This window comes from Archocentrus centrarchus, chromosome 19 (genome assembly GCF_007364275.1).
Source record: "Archocentrus centrarchus isolate MPI-CPG fArcCen1 chromosome 19, fArcCen1, whole genome shotgun sequence".
Taxonomy (NCBI): domain Eukaryota; kingdom Metazoa; phylum Chordata; class Actinopteri; order Cichliformes; family Cichlidae; genus Archocentrus; species Archocentrus centrarchus.
In genome coordinates this window covers 14,424,298-14,443,586 of record NC_044364.1, presented here as the reverse complement: position 1 = coordinate 14,443,586, position 19,289 = coordinate 14,424,298, and the positions used below count along the sequence as shown (strand labels likewise).

The 19,289-nt window shown below is 41.3% G+C and overlaps 1 protein-coding gene across 3 annotated transcripts in view; it reads left to right on the top strand.

The window, feature by feature from the left end:
- LOC115798417 (zinc finger MIZ domain-containing protein 1-like) overlaps positions 1 to 19,289 on the top strand; it is a 106,936-nt gene that overhangs the window by 69,026 nt on the left and 18,621 nt on the right. For all 3 annotated transcript variants that reach the window (XM_030755268.1, XM_030755266.1, XM_030755269.1), the window contains exons 4-5: positions 4,652 to 4,765; positions 8,615 to 8,720. In XM_030755268.1, coding sequence (XP_030611128.1) covers positions 4,652 to 4,765; positions 8,615 to 8,720 — 220 coding nt within the window. The remainder of the gene's footprint in view (positions 1 to 4,651; positions 4,766 to 8,614; positions 8,721 to 19,289) is intronic.

Sequence of the window (19,289 nt, the reverse complement as noted above, 5' to 3'; positions counted from 1 at the left end):
GCCTCCCAAGTTCACAGTCTGTTTATAGGCTTTTAAAATCAAGTATTATAAACATCTGTGAAAACTTTATAAATACACTGCGGCGTTATATTATAAACATTAGCTGCTGTTTTACAATAACCATGCAGATAAATTACATAAACATAATTATTAGTCAATAAGTCAATAAACCTTTTGATTATGTTTTTTTGTGGTTTGTTAACAGTAACATAGCTCTTAGTTTTGATTAATCCACTGTCAATTTGCCAGTTATTAACAATGATTATAAAGTTTTATACCCTGTGAGTAAATTCAAATATATACAGCCCTTCAGGCTAAAGCATATTCAGGAAACTAACAATGTATTAGGCTGCTGTTTCGATTTCTTATGTATCAGATTTTTGCTGCCACCAGTGGAAAAAAGTAGGAAAAAAACACCACAGTTCACCTTTCCAAGTACACACATGTGGTGATTCACAACCACAGTGAGACTGCCTCTCTATCTTCCTGTTTGGCCACAGTTAAGTGACTAATCTGTTCAGCCCCTATTATCAGGACTCTGGTGTGACTCAGGTTACTGACTGGGGTCAAAGAGCAGAGCCCCCCCCCCATCCCCGGGCATCGCCCTGCTTTCTCCCTCCACTGCTGCTGACTCCCAGCGTGTCCTTTTGTTCTTCTCTCAGTGCCGTTTACTGCAGGACGAAGCTTTGGCAGAATTAGGCAGGCATACTCGTGTAACCTCAGGCTACAGGGATCTCACTTTGATCTCTTCTCTTAACTGCTGGTCCTTTTGGTTTCTGGGCTCTGTGCTGCTGAGGTCCACCTCCTCGAGAAGTATGTCAGAAGCGCCTTTGGGACAATGTATCGGGGCTTTGCACTTAAACACAAATGTGTGGATGTGGTAAAGTGTTTTACCCGGAGCGGGGAGTTCCCGGCTATCCGACAATAAGGCGAGGTGAGGCAGATAGAGAGACGGGGCGAGTATTTGGGGAGCAAACAGAGCAAAGCCTCTCTATGTGTAGAGACAGGCTTTTTGTTCTTAAGTAATAAGGTAGAGAGAGAGAGAGGTAAACACTCTCTGTCTTCAGCCTGCTTACCTTCTTCACAGCAGGCTTTTAAATAATTCAATATCCCCTCCTTTCCTTGTAAGGGAGGTGAAAATTGATTCTATTAAAGCACCATATTACTAATAGCTGGTGGATTGGTCTGTAAAGGAAGTTCACAGAACTTGAAAAGGAACTTGTGTTTGCCTGAGAATAGTTTACACAATCCACATGTTGTGGGGTTAAATGTATTGACCCCTCGAGTCAAAAAAATTTAAACAAACACATCCCAATGTTAGCACCCAGGAAAGCAGCACATGGGTAAACATGCCAATTAGAGATATCCATGGCATACAAGGAGGCCTTCAGTCCAACTAATAAATGGTTAAGCACTGGGTCATTTCAAACCAACCAGTAAGAGCCAGCACCCTGCTAATAGAGGCAGCTTTGTGCCGCAGACAATCAGGGTTTGGAAGGCCCGCATAATAAATACCATTTATGTCCTGCCAATTAGACTAGCAGTGAGCCCATTCAGCCAACCGTCTATTCTCCTCCCCGCACACAAAGATGATCATCAGGGGAGATCAGAACAATTAACTCACTATCTTCTCCCCCTGCTCCCCATTGTCCAATATCCAAGCTATTAAAATAATTAAGGAAATATTGTAAACCAATCCAGCTGTTTGCTTTAATTGAAAGTGTGCACATGCTGAAATTTGGCATCTCGGAGGCAGTGCCGACTTGGAGCAGGAATATAAATGAAGCCTCCTCCATTGTGTTGTTGTTTTCTGGGAGATGTGACATGTCTCTCTGAATACTCCCAGCCAGTGCAGCGGACAGGGGAACAAATTGATTTTGTTGCTCAAATGATAAATTACTGCTGAGCGCGATGATAAAGTGGAGGAAATTGGAATCTGTCAACCTGATTGAATCACGGGTTGAAAGTTAAATCAGAAAATCATTACTGTGGTAATTTTTAAATTACTGTCTTGTTGTAAAATTGCAATAATATGATTTTCAAACAAATTTGACCAAACACATGTTTTTTTTTTTTTTTGTTTGTTTTCACAACACACTAAATCTGACTTCTAAAACGAGTGACTTTGTTTTGTTTTCGGTTTACACAACAATGAGAAAGATAAGGGACTAATTAATAAGTTGGCAGACAGAAATTTACTCAACAAGGCTGAATAATTGTTTTGGTTATTTATTAAGAAAAATGTAGGAAAGGAGCTTCCGTATGTGAGAATTTGCCAGCTTTTTGGATGGTTACAAAGACAAAAGCAAAATAGTTGAGATGGTGGTACAAAATAACCCTAGAATATACATACATATATTTGCATTTTATTTTGAAGTGATACAGAAAAATAAATGTTCACTTGTTTAACCTTCATACAGGGAAGTACGCTTAAAAAGAGATGCATAAAAACTGTTATCTGATTCCTCCCCAACACATAGTTTCTCTGAGACTTTTTGTTTTCCTCTTGTATCTCAGAATTGCACCGTTGTGAACACTTTGGGGAAGATGGCTCGCCTGATAATGTTAGTATCTATTTCAGAGACAGTATTTTCCTCTCGCGGTGGGGAAGCCAGTTTGCTGTCAGACTCTCCTCTCACTGATACATAGGAGTTTGCCGGAAACTATGAACTGTCCTCTCGCTGCAGGAGCACTTCCTCAGACTCTTAGCGTCAATATTTCAAGACAAACTGGAGGACAGTCCTCTCTGCATTGCTCCTACGCTGCTTGTGCAGCTGTTTCTGTCTGCCGCTGTGTTCTTTCCAGTGTTAATTGTCTCCATTAATGTGTTTTCAGTGCTCTGGGGTGTCAGTGAATGTAGAACAACAACAGCAAACTAAGAACTGCGACTCTGAATGGAAAGAGTCTTTCCCGGATCACGTGTGCTGTTAGTTCAGCTACAGATCCATACATCAAGTTATTTCTAGATGCGACTACATAGGACAGTGTCTGGAGAAAAAGCTATATTCTCCGGACTCTGCAAGTGCTGTCTGTCTTTGTTTCCATTGAACTGAACCAAGCTTTAACTAGAGTGTACATGTTGGATGATCATTCTTACCCAGGGGACAGGGATAGGAGAGTGTGAGAGGGTCTCTTGGCCACTAGTTTAGGTTTGATTGGTGGGTTTTGGCCAGAGAAGGGGGAACATCTGTGGCGTGGTAGTGCCAAGCTCTCCGTGTGACAGCCACACTGGTGGGACCAATTGTTCTGAGTGCAAAGAACAGTAATCACTTCAAGCCCAAGTGGTGGCGTGTATGTTTTTTTTTTTTTTCCTTCCTTCTACATACTCTCCCTCCCTCCCCTTTTCCTCCCTCTTTCCATCCTTGGTGCACTGATTGCGTGTGTTGTCTAGCTTCCAGACTCATCTAAATTTAGCATCTGGGGATGTGTGCGTTTCTCCGGGAGACATTTATCCACCAGTAGAATTTAAATGCTCTACTACCCCACCACATCTCATTCTAGTCTCCCCCAACAAAGACATATCGGAGGAGTAGGGAACAGTCTTGGACAGAGTATGAAATAAACAAGGCTGGTTTCATCCACTCCTTGTCAAACACCAGCTTTTTAAATTGATATGAAAGCAGCCTTATCAAATCCTAACCTCTGCTGCCCCCTAAAGAGCAAGCAAGAAAAAAGGACTGCAAAGCAGTGACTGTACCCCTGTCACTTCCTCTTCTTCTTCTCTCTCTGACAGTGAAATCAAAGCACGCCGACGTATTAGGAAGGCAGCCATTCACTTTAAGCTGACAAACCACTCTATTTACCTTTGATGTCATGGAGTGGGAGTCCATTTGTTCCTGTTTTGTACAAGTGCACTACAAAGGCTTGTGTGCATAATCTTTCTAAAGGCAACAGATTACTGCAGAGTGGTGGTGGTGCATCTGCTCTTCTATGTATAAAGTGATTTGTATTGAGGTTCGAAAGCTTTTAGAGATGACCAACAGTGAGTCTGATGGTCAGAGAGGTCCTTTTTTCAGTTTCCTTTGCAGCTCTACAGCAGTACAGACAACGCAGGTTAGTGCTGGCTCCGGGAGGGGAATGAAAGCCATAGAGGGGTGCCTGTAGGTCAAGGAGCCTGTTGTCAGATAAAGTCACAGAACAGCCCGGGGTTGGCTGGTGAATTACGGGCTTCCTTGTGTATTCATGCAGCCATACACAGAGATTTTTTGCAAGAAGGTGCTACAGAAACCTGAGTTTGTGGTTGAGTGTAACTGGGACATACTGTCAGCCCAGAGCGTTAATATTTTAAACTATTTAACATAATTAATCCAAAGCATCATAAGCAAAATTTCAGAAAATTTGGTAGTAAAAATGGTGTTCTCTCTTAAGCCACCCCATGAGCGTATAATTAAAAGTTGCATATTAAAAGCTAGATAGAATTTTTTTTCAGAACAGGTGGAAAAACATTTGCTTAATTCTAATAAAATAATACATTTTTAATAAGGACTAAGTCAATGTAGAGAACAGCACAAATTAATCCTGTTTTTGTTATCATGCCTTCATTTCTTTCATTGTTTCGTTGAATTCTTATTACTCACAGCAATTACCTGTTATCTGTATTTGAATATCACTGGACTCAAATTATTTCCAATCTTTCTCCTCTTCTGCGCAGCACTTACAAAATCCAGCAAATTTCCAAACAGCAGCAACAGAGCTGCTGGACTGGTGTGGTGACCCCAGAGCCTTCCAGCGGCCCTTTGAGCAAAGCCTGATGGGATGCCTAACGGTAAGTCACCAGTCACAAGCATCCTTCCATAATCTTATGCTCAGAGGTTCAAGGACAAGGCACAAGCAACTGCTGTACTGGCTCTTTCCATAACCTTTTTAGGGTTGCAAGATCACTGATCATCAGTGAGGTCACAAAAAAAAAAATATATAAAATCCATTTAACCTTGCAGAAACTGGACACATTTAGCCACCTTTCTGTGACTTTAGTTACAACCTGTGCTATAAAATCCACCCAATAAAACACAAAGTCAGTAACATTCTCAAACCACAAAGCAATCAGTTTTCAATCTGTCTTCAGTGTCTTTAGCCAAATGCCTATGGGTTTTTGATTGATTGAATAATTACCATCCAATGACATCTGAAATTAAGGCTTCTGACGAAAAGGTTTGGCCCAAAATGGTGAGGGTTTATAAATTTTTGACTAAATTTAATCAGACACAGAAGGCAGTGCTGTCTGCAGTTTTATACCGAGTTGCCAAGAGCCAATTTCTTGACTGTGAGTACACACAAATTTCTGTAGGACTGAAAGTTAGCTCTGAAATGTTAGCTTGTTTCTTTGTGGAAAATGACAAAATATCCAAACTATTCAAGCCATTTTTAATACACTACTTCAACCTCTGCGTTGTGTTTTAGCGTGTTTATGTGTCATACGTGTTTAGCCTTATAACCCTTAACCAGTTAGTAAATATAGCTATGTAGGTGTATATGATGATGGTAAACTTATAATTGCCTAATTTCTCTTGTACTAGATCAGTTATCTGTTATTTGTGGCACTAGCTTAGATGTATAAGAAGTAACTAACATTTTCTAAAAAGAAAATGGCACTTCATTTAGTCATATTTTGTCAAACACTGTATATATTAAACATACCAGCTTTGAGAAAGTTTTCTTGACAGTTTTTGTTTGCTTTTCTATGACATTTGGCCACATTTAAAACCAGTGTAACTTTAGCTGTAGCTAGCAGCAAGTTAGCGACATTCAATAACGAGCAACCGTTTCTGCAACGCTCAGAGCTGATGCACTGACTCCAGACTTACCTAATGAAGGAGCACGAGAAAGAATGGTCAGAAGAACGCTGAATAGACCATAGGTGTGTCAGTCACCTGTCACACTGGGCCTGACCATGCTTTAGCTTACTGCCTCCAGTATTACATAAGAGACGCCCCTGTTAGGTGCAAGTTGTATCCCCGTCAAGCGAGCTTGGCTGCAGCAGGTGAAGAAGCTCGAGAGGTTTGTGCTTGTGGACCCCAGTGAAACTACTGTGACACATCCCCCCATTCAAGTGATTGTGTGCCTGCTTTAATGTGCAGCAGCAGGTGCCTTTTCCTCCATTTCACCAGTTCAATTTGTTTCCCGCCGTGAAAATCTCAAAGCTTTTCCTTTTAGTTTATGGGTTGTGTAAACCTTAGCGTGAACCACACTTGGAGAGAGCACAGAGGATCTGATGTGATTGTGAAATTACCTGGTCTCAGGCTTTAATGGTAAACACTTCACCCTGTTGCCTGCATGTTTGTACTTAAACACTGGCATTTGGTGATGTCGCGCACGTGGCAGCACTGCAAAGGATCGTCTTCTGAAAGCAGTAAAATGTTTAAAGAAATTAAACCATATAACCAAATTATATTTTAAAAAAGACTTTATAAGGTAGTACAGTATTCAAATAGGAAATGGGCACTCAGAGTAGTCTTTTAATTTATCTCAATATAGGAGTTAATAAGGCTTTTTTATGTTTTATTATGCCTGGAGCTTCAGTTGAATTGCCTTTTCTTGAAATGTAATACATACACACACTGTAAAAGAAAGGGCAAATCATTTAAACCATCATTTTATAATGATAAAATTCTATTTTTTAATGATTTGAGGACAAATAATATTCAAGTACCATGTAGTATTAGATTTGTAAGCTTGTTTCAAGGTCTTGCTGTCTTTTTGTCTTTTTTTTTATAAAGTTTTCAAGTTTTTTCAGTAGAACTGATTTAAAAAAAAAAACACAAAAAAAAAACAGTCTACTTGAAGTAGTTAATAACATTAATCTCCAAAATATTTAAGAGCTAATGTAACAAAAACATATATTTTTGCAGTTTGGAATCACAGAAAAATGTACAGCTTAGTAACAGTTTACTGCTTTCAAGCCTTGCAGTGCCTGCTCAGATGATTGCCTTATGGTAGACAATTCACCACAACTCCACTGGCTGTGTACAATTAAAGTCCTGAAATTAGAACTGTAACTTCTTACACTAAAAATACCATTTAAATGTCCCTCGCAAGTTTAGATTCTAATTAGGCAGTGTGCACTCTATATTTCTTCTCCTTAATGGGGGATTCCCATAAATAAAGGCCAGATATACATAATCTGTTTTGGTGTCACGTCCAGACTATACTTACAGAAGATAATGATATGGTACCAGAAGCGGCGCTACCTCAGGGCTTGTGCTGAAAGTTTGGAGTGTGACAGCAGGATCGCTGCTATGAAAAGTCATGCAGGCAGGGAGGGGGATCTAGTGGGGCTTATTGGTCCACACAGACCTTAGTATGTCCTAAAGGTCTAAATGATTTGAGAGGCTCTTTGTGAGCTGATAATGATGACAGCAAATCAAAGCAACATGTGGGATGTGAGGGTGATTTACATGACCTGCTGTGGCATGTTGATGCTTCCCTTAATGTTTCCTCTCAGTACGCATCCCTGGACTGGAGGCAGTATTTTCTCCTCATCTTGCTGTCCACTGACTCATATGGAACTGATAAACTTGTAGTGAGGTTATCCTTTAACAGTCAGATTCTGGGAAAAGCAGTCCTGTGGTGGTTTTAGCTATCCAACACAGCTGTATTCAGCAGATTACAGATGCAATCATATACATAGCTTTGTTGTCTGTCATTAGTTTGTAGGATTTTAAAGATTAGATCTCAGTAACATTTTGTGGAAATTTTAAGAAAAGGAGAGAAAGAACTGAGGAGATTATGATGGCGATTTAAAACTATTTATCATGAAAACAAAGCTTGTTTCCATCAGCTGCTGCACTGGAGTGAATAAAAGGAGGCATGAGCATGATGTCGTGATGCTCTCTCTGTATGTGTCTGTCAAAGCAAATGGTGCTGCAGATGGTAAATCAAAAATGTAAACATTTTCTGTTTGGAAAATAAGCACATTAAAATGTTTGTGCAGGCTTGGAACAAGTGAGGAAATTTCTAGTAGTTGCCCTCATTGTTTAGCTGGCCCTTTTAGGAATAAATTACAGTACTGTGAAAAAGTATTCGCCTTTTTTTTCTGATTTCTTTCTCTCTTTTTTTTTTTTGCATGTTTGTCACTTACATGTTTGATCATCAAACACATTTTAATGATAGATGAAGACAAAAATAACCCAAATAAATACAAAATGCAGTTTTTAAATGATGATTTCATTTATTAAGGGGGGGGAAAAAAACCTATCCAAACCTACCTGGCCCTGTTTGAACAAATAATTACCCTTAAACCTAATAACTGGTTGTGCCACCCTTGGGAGCAAGAACTGCAATCAAGTGTTTGCGATAGCTGGCAACGAGTCGTTCACGTCGCTGTGGAGGAATTTTGGCTCATTCTTCTTTGCAGACTTCTGAATGGCTTCTTTTGATAAATGAAATCATAATTTAAAACATATTTTGCATCTACTCAGGTTATCTTTGCCTAGTATTAAAATTTGTTAGCTGATCTGAAACATGCAAGGAAAAAAATTAGGAAGGTGGGCCAGTACTTCTTCACAGCACTGTAGGTGGTTTAGACTTGGTGTCATTCAGTTGTTTCTTCAGAGAAAATAAACCTCAGGCCATACTAAGCTGTATGACATTTTCCTGACTCTGTTGTTGTTTTCAGGTGGTTAGCCGGGTAGCAGCACAGCAGGGCTTCGACTTGGACCTGGGCTATCGGCTCCTGGCTGTTTGCGCTGCCAACAGGGACAAGTTCACTCCAAAATCAGCAGGTAAGACCGGAGTTTTCTCAACCGCCGTCTCAGGCCATCTGGTCATGCTGGCCCGTTCAAGTTTATTTCTGCATTCTTTGCTGCTTTTCCTCAATACCCACCAATTGCTCCTAGGCTAGATAATCTCACAAAGGTATGGTCACTGGCTTTTTTTTATTCATTCATTTAATTCATCCAACAGTTCAGTATTCATATAAATAACACTCAAGTAATCAAATGTTTTAGTCCAAGTTCAGTTGAACGTTACCCTGTGATGTCTGCATGACCTCTCTCTTCTTCAACATGGGGAACCACAACGCCATTTGTTTCCTAATCGGGGGTTTTAGATAAAGTGTGTACAGCAGAATATTCCATTTGTCACATGCGACAAGAACTACTGTATCAGTGATGATGAGTTCCTGTTTTCATACACCTCTAGCATCTCGGTCCTGTGATGGATTATTGGAGCACATGCAGGCTGCTAAATGTTGTTATCAAGTTGGCAAAAAGCATGCTGGAGCACAATGAGAATGAAGATGCATAGGCTGTCAGCAGCTCAGAAGAGATAACGGAAATATTTTTTTGTGCTATTTTACAGTTTGTGATTTGTGGTTTCCACCTGTCTTGGGTTAAGAGGAAAGCTGGGTTGTGCAATTGCTTCTGTGTGCTCGGCCGCTCCACTGAGCCTTCTTAAGTCTGCTAGGAGATGAAAGTCAGAGACACATATTGTTTGAATTTTCACGCATGTTTGCCTTTTTTTGATTACGTGGTTATAAGAGGCTTCAAATCATGCGATGTCACTGTTATGTCAGCACGGGTGGGGAATCCTTCTCTCTCTGCAGTTAACTCGCATCGCCAAATGTTCTAATTCTACTTAATGCTAAATCAAATCTCAGGGCCTACTTTATGAGCTTAGATAAAATTGCCAATTGATTCTCTGTCTGAATAATTTCCTGCAACAGTAGTCATTTGGAAAGTGGCAAGTTCTCGAGTCTAGGCAGCGTCCCAAAGTACATTTCATGGACAATTATGTACCTGTAAATGTATGAATATTTCTACTGGAGAGGCCTGTAGAGAGCTAGAGAGAGCAATGGAAACCAGTGCAGAGGCATTCTCCTGCAAAGCTCCCAGGCCCTCTGAGTCAAGGAGGTTGTTAAAGTGGAGAGAATTCCCTCTCTGGCAGGCAGGAGAGATAGCTCTTAAAAGACACTCCCACAGGGCCCCAAGGGGAGGACCTGCTCCCCAACATCCTGCATCAGTGTTGCTGAGCAATGGACGAAGGGAGTGAGTCACGTGACAGGGGCCAGAAAGGCAGCAGGACGGTCAGCCATCCAAGACCAAAGACAGACAAGTCGGTGTATGCAAAGGAGACTTTGGGAAGCCTTAAAGAGCTGAGAACAAATGTGAAAAGATTTTATCTGTGTTGAGAGGAAATGGGAAGAGTGGAAGTAACTGTTGTCTCCTGTGTTTTTGCAGAATAGTTTTCCTCAGTGTGAACCAGACTGTTGTTCATTTTGCGCTCAAAGCCGACGGTGCTTTTCTGAATTCTCCACACTGTCATACAAATGACGTGACATTTTTTTTTTTTCCCCCCTACAAAACAACCTGTCTAGACCAAGCCCCGAGAGCTTTCAAAGAACATCCTATAACTGCTGGCCTGCTCAGTCGCGTCGTGGATTTTGTAATCTGCTCTGAAAAATCTCTGTTAAAAGTGGGCGAAAAGCAAGATTTTTGGTGGTTATGAGCCGGGCTCTCTGCCTCAGAAAACATCAGGTCAGCGGATGAGTGCTAATAAGTAAATCAGATTTGGCATCCCATTTTAACCAGACCTAACTTGTCTTGGCTCTGACACACGGTGTGGTCAAGCTATTACATTTCTGTTATGTCATCTAAATTCCTCTCCTGAACATGCTCGAAAATTGAGCTGAGGGGAAGGCTGAGCTGATTTCAGCAGTAGGAAATCAATGTTCACAGTGAGCTTACAGCTGAAATAGGTTGTAGCTTTGACAAATTGATTAATCATGAAATGCCTCCAACAATTTAAGGCATTAGTTTGTTCTTTTTTTATTTTTTCCTTAGAAAAAAAAAAGCTTAGGAAGGCAAAACACCAAAGAAAAAGACCTTTTTCTTATGACACCTAAGCAAAACTTAGCTATAGTGTCATATTGATTTTATCATTTAGCTCCTATATAAGAAGTTTAGACAATGTTTGTTAGATATTTTAAATCTATCCTGCAGACTGCAATTAGGAAACAAAACACACACAGTGTGATTTTTGTGAGCTGATCTCTATAATAGATGTACTCAGGGGGGTTGTCCAGCTGTAGTTCTTTTGCTTTTGTGGCCCACAATGTTGGAACAGAGCTGGGGGAGGGGCGTCTGTCTGCTAGTAGTGACCTCTTTGTCAATGGGATTAGCCTGCTCTATTAATCTGTGATTACTCGGACTGTCTTACCGCAGGGCAAAGCGATGCACGTGGAGCTGTGAGGACTTCAAAGCAAAGACATCGCTTGCTCAGTGTGGATAAACTCATCAGGGCCTCCCCTCTCCCCTTCTCCATCCACAGGGTACATTACAAGCCCTGTTAGGCCTGTTTCATCAGCGGTTCATTCCAGTTCGAGAGCAACTCGGCAAAACGCTTAATCACAATTTCTCCTGCAAGAGGGACAGAGTGGCACATTCCCAATCGTTCGCGCTTCAGCAAACTCTCGGAATTCCTCAGCTCTAAAGAGTGAAAGGAGGCACCGACTCATAAGAGGGAGGGCGAGCTGAAGTTGTTCAGCTCCTGAAGCCGTTCAGTCTCTCGTGTAACAAACGTTTGGCGAACCAGCTATTCAGCAGATAATTAGTTGGGCTTGGGCTCTCGCTCTTGTCAGCCTTGGTTGTCATTACACTCATTTTTACACATGTTAATAGTGTCACCTTGATTAAAAAAAGAAAAATAAATAGGTTTGTGTGCTTTTGTTTCAGATTGTTTAAAATCAAAAGGTGGTTTCCCAGTTTTCTAGTCAGTTCAAGCATAAAGAAGCAGGAGCCTGGGGGGGGGGGGGTTTGCTATTGTAGATAAAGATGGGAAATGTGGCCACGTGGTTAACACTGAAGAAAACTGAAAGCTCTGTTTACAATGTCCATTTGCAATTTGCCAGGTCAAGTCACTTTTATAGAAAATAATGCAAGCTTGGCTTAAAAAGCAAAAACTTTCAAGTGAAATGAGTTCAAAAGTTTGGATAAAGTGTCAACGTGTCTAGAGTTAAATGAAAAGAGGAGGATAATACTGATGCAAGGAATGCAACTTATTTCAAGAGAGCATTTTTTCAAAAATGGAAATTCCCCTGAATAGGATATTCATGTCAAAGAACAAAGTCAGTTAAGGTTAAGATGAACAGGTCTGAGTGTGTGGTGAGACTTTTATTCTCGATATTGTCTCAGTTGAATTCCTTTGTATGCTCAGGTGCATGTGTAAATTTCCTTTAAACTGTAGTTTTTAGTGCTGATCATGCAGCAGCTTATGCGGTGCCTTCCAGTGAAGTGGTGCTTAAGATGAGGAGGTCAGATATTTTGTCAGTGAGCTGTGGAAAGGTCTCTGGTTCTACACATAATACAGAAGTTGAATAGACACACGCTGGCCTTCAGGGCTGTAATTTCTACTCTTGGAGCTTTCCACACCAAAATATTCCTTTGTTTGTCTCTCCTCGCTCGATGCGCCTCAACATATAGTTTAGCTGTGGCTTTTCCTAAATGGAGAATAACACAGAAGGCTAAAAACATTGTTGGTGACCTTGTTTGACTCAGTGATAGTTGGATAAAATCCATCCATCCATTCATCCACATAAAAACATAAGAAATAAACAAGCATTGGTTAATTAAATAGATTTAAGACAGAATTTGTGGTTTATTTGAGTGTCTATTATGTGTTATGTTATTCTGCTTCGCCCCTTGTGGAGCATAGGGCCTCCACTGTTGTCTTTAACCTCTTGAGGTCCGTGGCCGTCCTTTTGACTACCTCTCAGGTCAGTCCCGATGCCCCCAGTTCCTTCGTCAGACTGCATCTCCAGGTCTTCCTTGCTTGCAATTCCCTTCGGGGTTCCATTCAGGTACTTGTCTGGTGATGCTGGAAGGCTCTTTCCACAGAGTATCCCCGAGCCATCACCATTTTAGCCTTCAAATCTGGATGTCCATCAGCTGTTGTTTTGTTTGTGTCCAAAGGACTTCATTTGGCACTTTGTCGAACCACTTCAGGTGGAGGAGCAGTCTAAGGCATTTATTGATGAAGACCTGGATGCATTTGGAGCTGGACTTTGTCACCCTCCAGCTTTGCAACTGTACAACAGCTGTACAACAGTACTGCTTTCACATTGGAGTTTCACAGTCGAACTTTTCTCTTTGTAGGATTTGAGTCTTTCTGTGTCTAGATGGAGCTGAATAGCTGTTTAAAGGAGCTTCTGCAAAAAACAAAACATATTAAATAAAAAAAATAAGTTTAGCTATAAATAAAGTATTGATAATATATGAATATATGAATTGAAATAATAATTATTTTTTCTTTAGTTTTTCTGTAAAGAAATCTGATATTGCCCTTAAAATGGTAGGATTCTGCTCTGATGGCACCAATTTTCAAACCACAAGTTAACCTCGTGCTAATAATAGCAGTCGGAAAATGGGCTTTGTTTTGCTCCCTAGCAAGGTAGAGACAACACAACTCCATCTTCCCCTAAGAACTGCCTTCATGCTCTCGCCACATGAGGCACCAGGAGGAACCCAGGACCCACTGACACTGGGCCATCACTGACCCACCAGTCGTGCTGAACGTTGTAACAGGCAGGTCAGAGGCATTCACACCAGTGGCCTGCTAGAGGTCGTTTTGTAGGGCTCTGGCAGTGCTCATCCTGCTCGTCCTTGCACAAAGGAGCAGATACCAGTCCTTCTGATGGGTTAAGGACCTTCTGCAGCCATGTCCAGCTCTCCTTTAGTAACAGCCTGTCTCCTGGAATCTCTTCTATGCTTTTGAGACTGTGCTGGGAGACACAGCAAACCCTTTGGCAATGACATGTATTGATGTGCCATCCTGGAGGAGTTGGACTACCTGTGCAACCTCTGTAGGGTCCAGATATCACCTCATGCTACCAGCAGTGACACTGACCCTAGGCAAATGCAAAAGTAGTGAAAAAGCAATCAGAAAAGATGAGAATGGAAACAATGTCAGTGGTCTCCATCTATAAAAACATTCCTGTTTTGAGGGTTGCCTCATTGTTTCCTCTCTAGTGTACTTGTTGTTAATTTTACTAACACCAAAGCAGCTGAAAGTGATTAACAACCCCCTCTGCTACGTAACTGACCAGATCAATATCCCAGATGTTTAAATAACTTGATGCTAAACTCTGATTAAAAAGTGTTCCTTTATTGTTTTTGAGCGCTGTACTTGATTTTAATCTGCTGCTAATTCTCTTTCACACTGCTGGAATTGCAGCTACAAGAATACAGATTAGAAAATTGATCAGGCTATTTATCACCAGGAATATCTGTTCAATCAGTAAAATTAATTTCACATTGATCTGATGACAAACTAATGAGATTTCCATATCTCCTTTATCAGCCTATGGGACATAACCATTTTTAATATTTAAATATGTGCGTCCAGAAATGTGTCCAGTTTAAAATTTCAGAGCTTTAATGTGCAGCCGTCACATTAGAAATGAACAGCGGCACCACTGAGCGTTAAAATAAATACATTAACCATAATTAAAATGTTTATTTTAGCACTCTGTGTGCTGAATCCCCCAATTAATGACTTTCTGCTGCACTAATCTCTTTTCTTATTTGCAACAGAATTGCATTTTACTGTTATATATTTTGTGTTCTTCATGATTTTTATTTTTTATTTTTTTGGCACCATTTAACCATCATCATCTAATAATATCTCTGATTGGAGGAGGCAGTACTCATAGGGATCATTTTGTGCAGAAGAAGGGTCACATGGGCTGCAGCTCTGTGGGGCCCCCCATTCATTCTAGACAGTCTCACAAGCATGCAGTATGAAACTGGATATCCAGGGATTTGAGGTTCTTGAGAATTTAGTTCTCAAGAAGCCAGAGTTCTACCAGGGAGTGTAAAAACAAGGTGGAAGATACATTTTGATTCTAGAAAAACTGTTATATTTAATTTCATGACCATCTCTAGTCATCATTCAAATCTTCAAACCCAAATACACATTCGGTGCAGTACATTTGAGAAACTTTTGGGTTGTAAAATAAGGGAAATGGATATGAAAATAGACTTTGGCTCCACTTTTTGTGGTATTTTTTATAAACATGTGAGTTTAAAGGCCTGGTCACAGAATCAGTAAATCTACACTGTATCCACTTTGGGCAATTTGTGTTTTTTTTTTTTTTTTGCACTTTGTAATCACTTAGACGTGAAAGTCTTTCAGCCAACCATGATTGATGTGTTAACTTGCAGCTGGGGTGCAGGGTTGTAAGTCACCTACTGTGCACTTAGCTGATAGTAAATACCAGGAGAGCAAATACAGACAGGAGAAACTAGAGATAAGAGCTGCTGAGCTTGTCTGTCCTTCCTCCCTTGTAGTTGTTGCAGTTATTACGTCTGCGGCAGCAGGAGGTGTAGCATCTTCAGCTACTCTCCATATGGCTCGGTAATTTACTGTACAACAAAACCGGTTGTTTGCATATTAAAATTGGTTTACATTTTACCTTATGTCTCTAATTAAATGCTTATTGTTGGTTTTTAGCAAGAGATCCGTTTCATTAATTTGACACCCGAATTGACTCACGTCTGGTGAGTGCAAGTACTTTTATTTGCAGATGACAATAGAAGCCATGCACTGCCTCAGGTGGCTTGTCTACCCACAGTTTACATGTTTTATAAGTGTGTAATTATTTATCCAAAAGCTCACCCGGGCTCATGTGTGCTGAAAGACAAATGTGGTCTAATTGGCCCCTCCCTCTCTGATACCAACCCTCAGCGCATCAGGAAGCCACAACACCCAGCCTCTCCACCCCCCTCCGCTTCCATGCCCCTTAATTACAATGAGTAGTTTGATGGATTAAGTCGACTGTATTGTAAAGACAAGGTTTGAGGGCTCAAACCACAGATTCGTGTACCTGCCTGAACCATTTCTGACAGGGCTCGCAGTGCTTCCCCACTGTAACAAATGTTGCTTTAAATGAATTGATTGAGGCTTCTTTTACTCGTTGCTCTGGACTCAGGCCAAGATACAGGCTGTCTAGCACATTAGGCACCACCCCCCTTTGCAAGTTTGAAATGTGAGCTGCCTGCATTTCCCCCCCCCCCTCCTCTCCTCTCCTCTCCTCTCCTCTCCTCCCCTGCCCTCCCTCCCCTCCCTCTCTCTCTCTCTCTCTCTCTCCCTTCTGGCGAAGTGGCTGTGGCTGCTTCTGTGTGATGTGTGTATTGGGAGAGCAAGCAATGGATCACTAGACAGAAAAAGAAGATACATCAATAACAGCTGCATACATCCGAGGTGAGGAGATAAGCATTTGGTTCTCTCTCTCCCTCTATGCCTGTCCTCCCACCCCCCCACCCCCACCCCACCCCTTCCCCCACCCCCTCTCCGTCTTTAACCCTTTCCTGCTGCAGAAGCCGGTTCCTAATTTTGGTGATTTTTTTCTTTTTTTTTTTTTTTTTTGGTCACGATACATACCTGCATTCTCCCCTGACCACAAAACGCGTGTCCTCTTCTCCTTGTTGCTGTTAGTGTTGTGTGAAGTTGCCTTTTTTTTTCCTTTTTTTTTTAACAGCTTATCCCTGTTTTTCCTCTCATTGTCTCTGGGGTATTTGTTGCTTGAGTGCAAAGAAGCCGGTGGCAAGTACAGCAGGAGCCCATTAGCAGTGACTCCATCTGTGATTGGTTTTGCCTGCGAAACAGAGAGAGCAGCCATGAATAATTGATGTGTATTGTGCAGTCAGTCACTGGACACGCAGGGAGAGAGGAGAGGAAAACAGAAGCTGCTGCCCTGAGACACCGAGGGAAACAAGGGGGAAAGAACGAGGGAGGGAGGGGGGAGAGAGGAAGAATGTTATAGAGAAGAGAGAAAGGTGGGAGGGATGGAGAGAAACACAGAGCAAGAGCTTTAAAATAGCTCCTCAGTAGTGCAAAGATTAGGCTGCCCTGTATCGCCTTTGTTCTGCTGTTGCAGGTTTGTGCTCAGAAATGTTTCTAGACACATGAGTTTTTTTTTTCTGTTCAGTGAAGAGTGAGAAATAACCGGGGACATTGCTGGAGTTAGTCTGGTTGAAATGTGGGTGGCATTTTAGACATGGAGAGGGGGACTGGGGAAGAGTCTTTGCCACTGTGAAGAGGACAGGGTTGCAAAGCTGTGAGCTGTCAAAAGGAGGAGACAACAGATAAAGAGTGTTGTGTTTGTAGAGGGTGCACTCAGTGACAAGAGGGAAGGTGGATCTGCCGCTACTGCTGCTGCTACTCAGAGGAACTTCACATTATTTCACCCCTAGGGGGGCAGATAGAAGGCTGACTCCTGCATTGGTGGGTGCAGGCGAGCACCCTGCCATGTCTTAAACTAAAGGAATGGGCTTTGACAGTATGACGAGTGCCTCACAGCGCTCCGCGTGATAGAGTTGCAACAGCTGACTGCTGCATTTGACCCACTTACAGCTCACACAGAGGGGGTCAAAATGGCCTTGATTATCTCTCCGAGTTGCTCTGACCTACTTGAGGCAGCGTTTTCCACGAGACTCTTGGCAGTTTATCACACCCACTCCCCTCAGTGCCACACAGTGCAGCCAGCTAAGCTCACTGCTGAGGCACATGAAGGAATTCACTGGGTTAAGATCACTGCTCTGTCACGGTCCGAGTTTTTAAACGGGAGCAACAGGTTTCAGTTTAAAATGTTTACTGCAGTGACACACCAGTAAGCATGTGTTTTGTTTATGCGAAACATATACAAAATCATCTTAGCTGTCCCTTCATTTACAGCACTCAGAGTGGGTATCACATCTCAAAGCTATCCAGATTTCCCATTTTCCTAGTTGATCCATTCATCCAGTTCTAAACACTCAAGGTTTCTTGATGTCATAGGTTTCTTGATGTATTTGGTGATTAAGTGATGTTCTGATAACTTTGAGATCCATTTTATAGCATTTTCTGTGTGTCACCAGTCAAATTCAGGGTCGCATATGTAGAGCAAACTACAAAATTCAGTTTTTCTTAAGATAGAAAGTCAGCAGGTGTAATTATTTTCTCCCACTGACCTCATTTGAACATCTCAGTCTGGGAGTTTGGGTTGTTTATTGTTGGCTTTCTCTCCACTGAGATGGTGTCTGTTTAGCAATGCAGCAAACTCCCCATCTGGGCAATTATTCAAATAATTCTTTGCTAAAAAAAAAAAGTGTCTTTGGGACAATTACCAACATGGTAAGACAAAAATGAGGTTTTGCAGTGTACAGATTAGTCTGGCTAGCTGTGCAGCCGTCCACACTTCCAACTGTTCTTTACTGTTGCTTTGTCGGCTTCAATAAATCTCTTGTTCTCCGTATTGAACATGATTTTTTTTTTTTTTTGTCGCACCAAGTTGTGAAATTGCATTGACCTTTTCCTTTCAAGTCTTTTCGAGTTCCAAATCAAAATAAGAGCACGCTGGAGCACGGTGATTGCTGATGCCATTTGTATACTTGCAGCCCCCCCCCCCCCTTTTTTTTTTTTTTTTTGCTCTACTTTAATCAAAGAAAATGAACCGTAAGTAATTACAGGCTGCAGTGTGTTTATATTGTGCAACCTCAAATGGGACTTTGATCACATTTGATATTGAATCCTCCAAATAACAGATGTTAAACTGTGACTGAAGACAGGATGAGAAAAAGATTGTCAAATTTTCTAGTGGTATTTACAGTTTGTGATATTAATAGTGCCGTTGAAGGATGCAAAACTGGTGTTTAAGCATTACAATGAGGAAGGAACAGCATTAGCAGCAACTCCCAAGTAGCTCATTTGAGCTGAGGTTAGTTTGAAAACACAAATACAATTTGGCAAAGACATGAAATCTGCTTCACAGACGTTTGACAAACTAAAACCAAAGCTTATTTTCTGATGTGGTGTGAACCTGAAAATTCAGATAGTTGTAGTTTTACATTTGCATTGAGTTGCCAGGTGTAACTGTAGGTGGATTCTCCTCCTCGTGTCAAAGAGGGACGCGAGGGCCTCCGCCTACGTGCTATTCTTTATCTGACAGAACAAACAAGAGCAACCGAGAGCAGACTGCAGCAGCTAATTTTATCTTAATTTTTGATTAGTCCCTCAGAGTAATCGTATGCGTGGTCCTTTTTTTTTGTGAGCTGTGCGAAGGTGGAAAGCACTTCATCTTCATCTGCTGAAGGAATTAGGGAAATGCCTCGTTCAGGCAGGAATGACATGATGTAACAGCCAGAAATGCCCATAATTTTCCTTACAGTATTATATTCAGTAATAGTTGAATTTCTGGGAATCTCTGGAGTACAAGATATGTTTTACCATCCGGTCACCGCCATGTGTTTGTTTTTGAAAAAGGGAGCAAATCGCAATCAAATGTGTGTCATGTAATGAATATCTTGTCAAGTAAAATG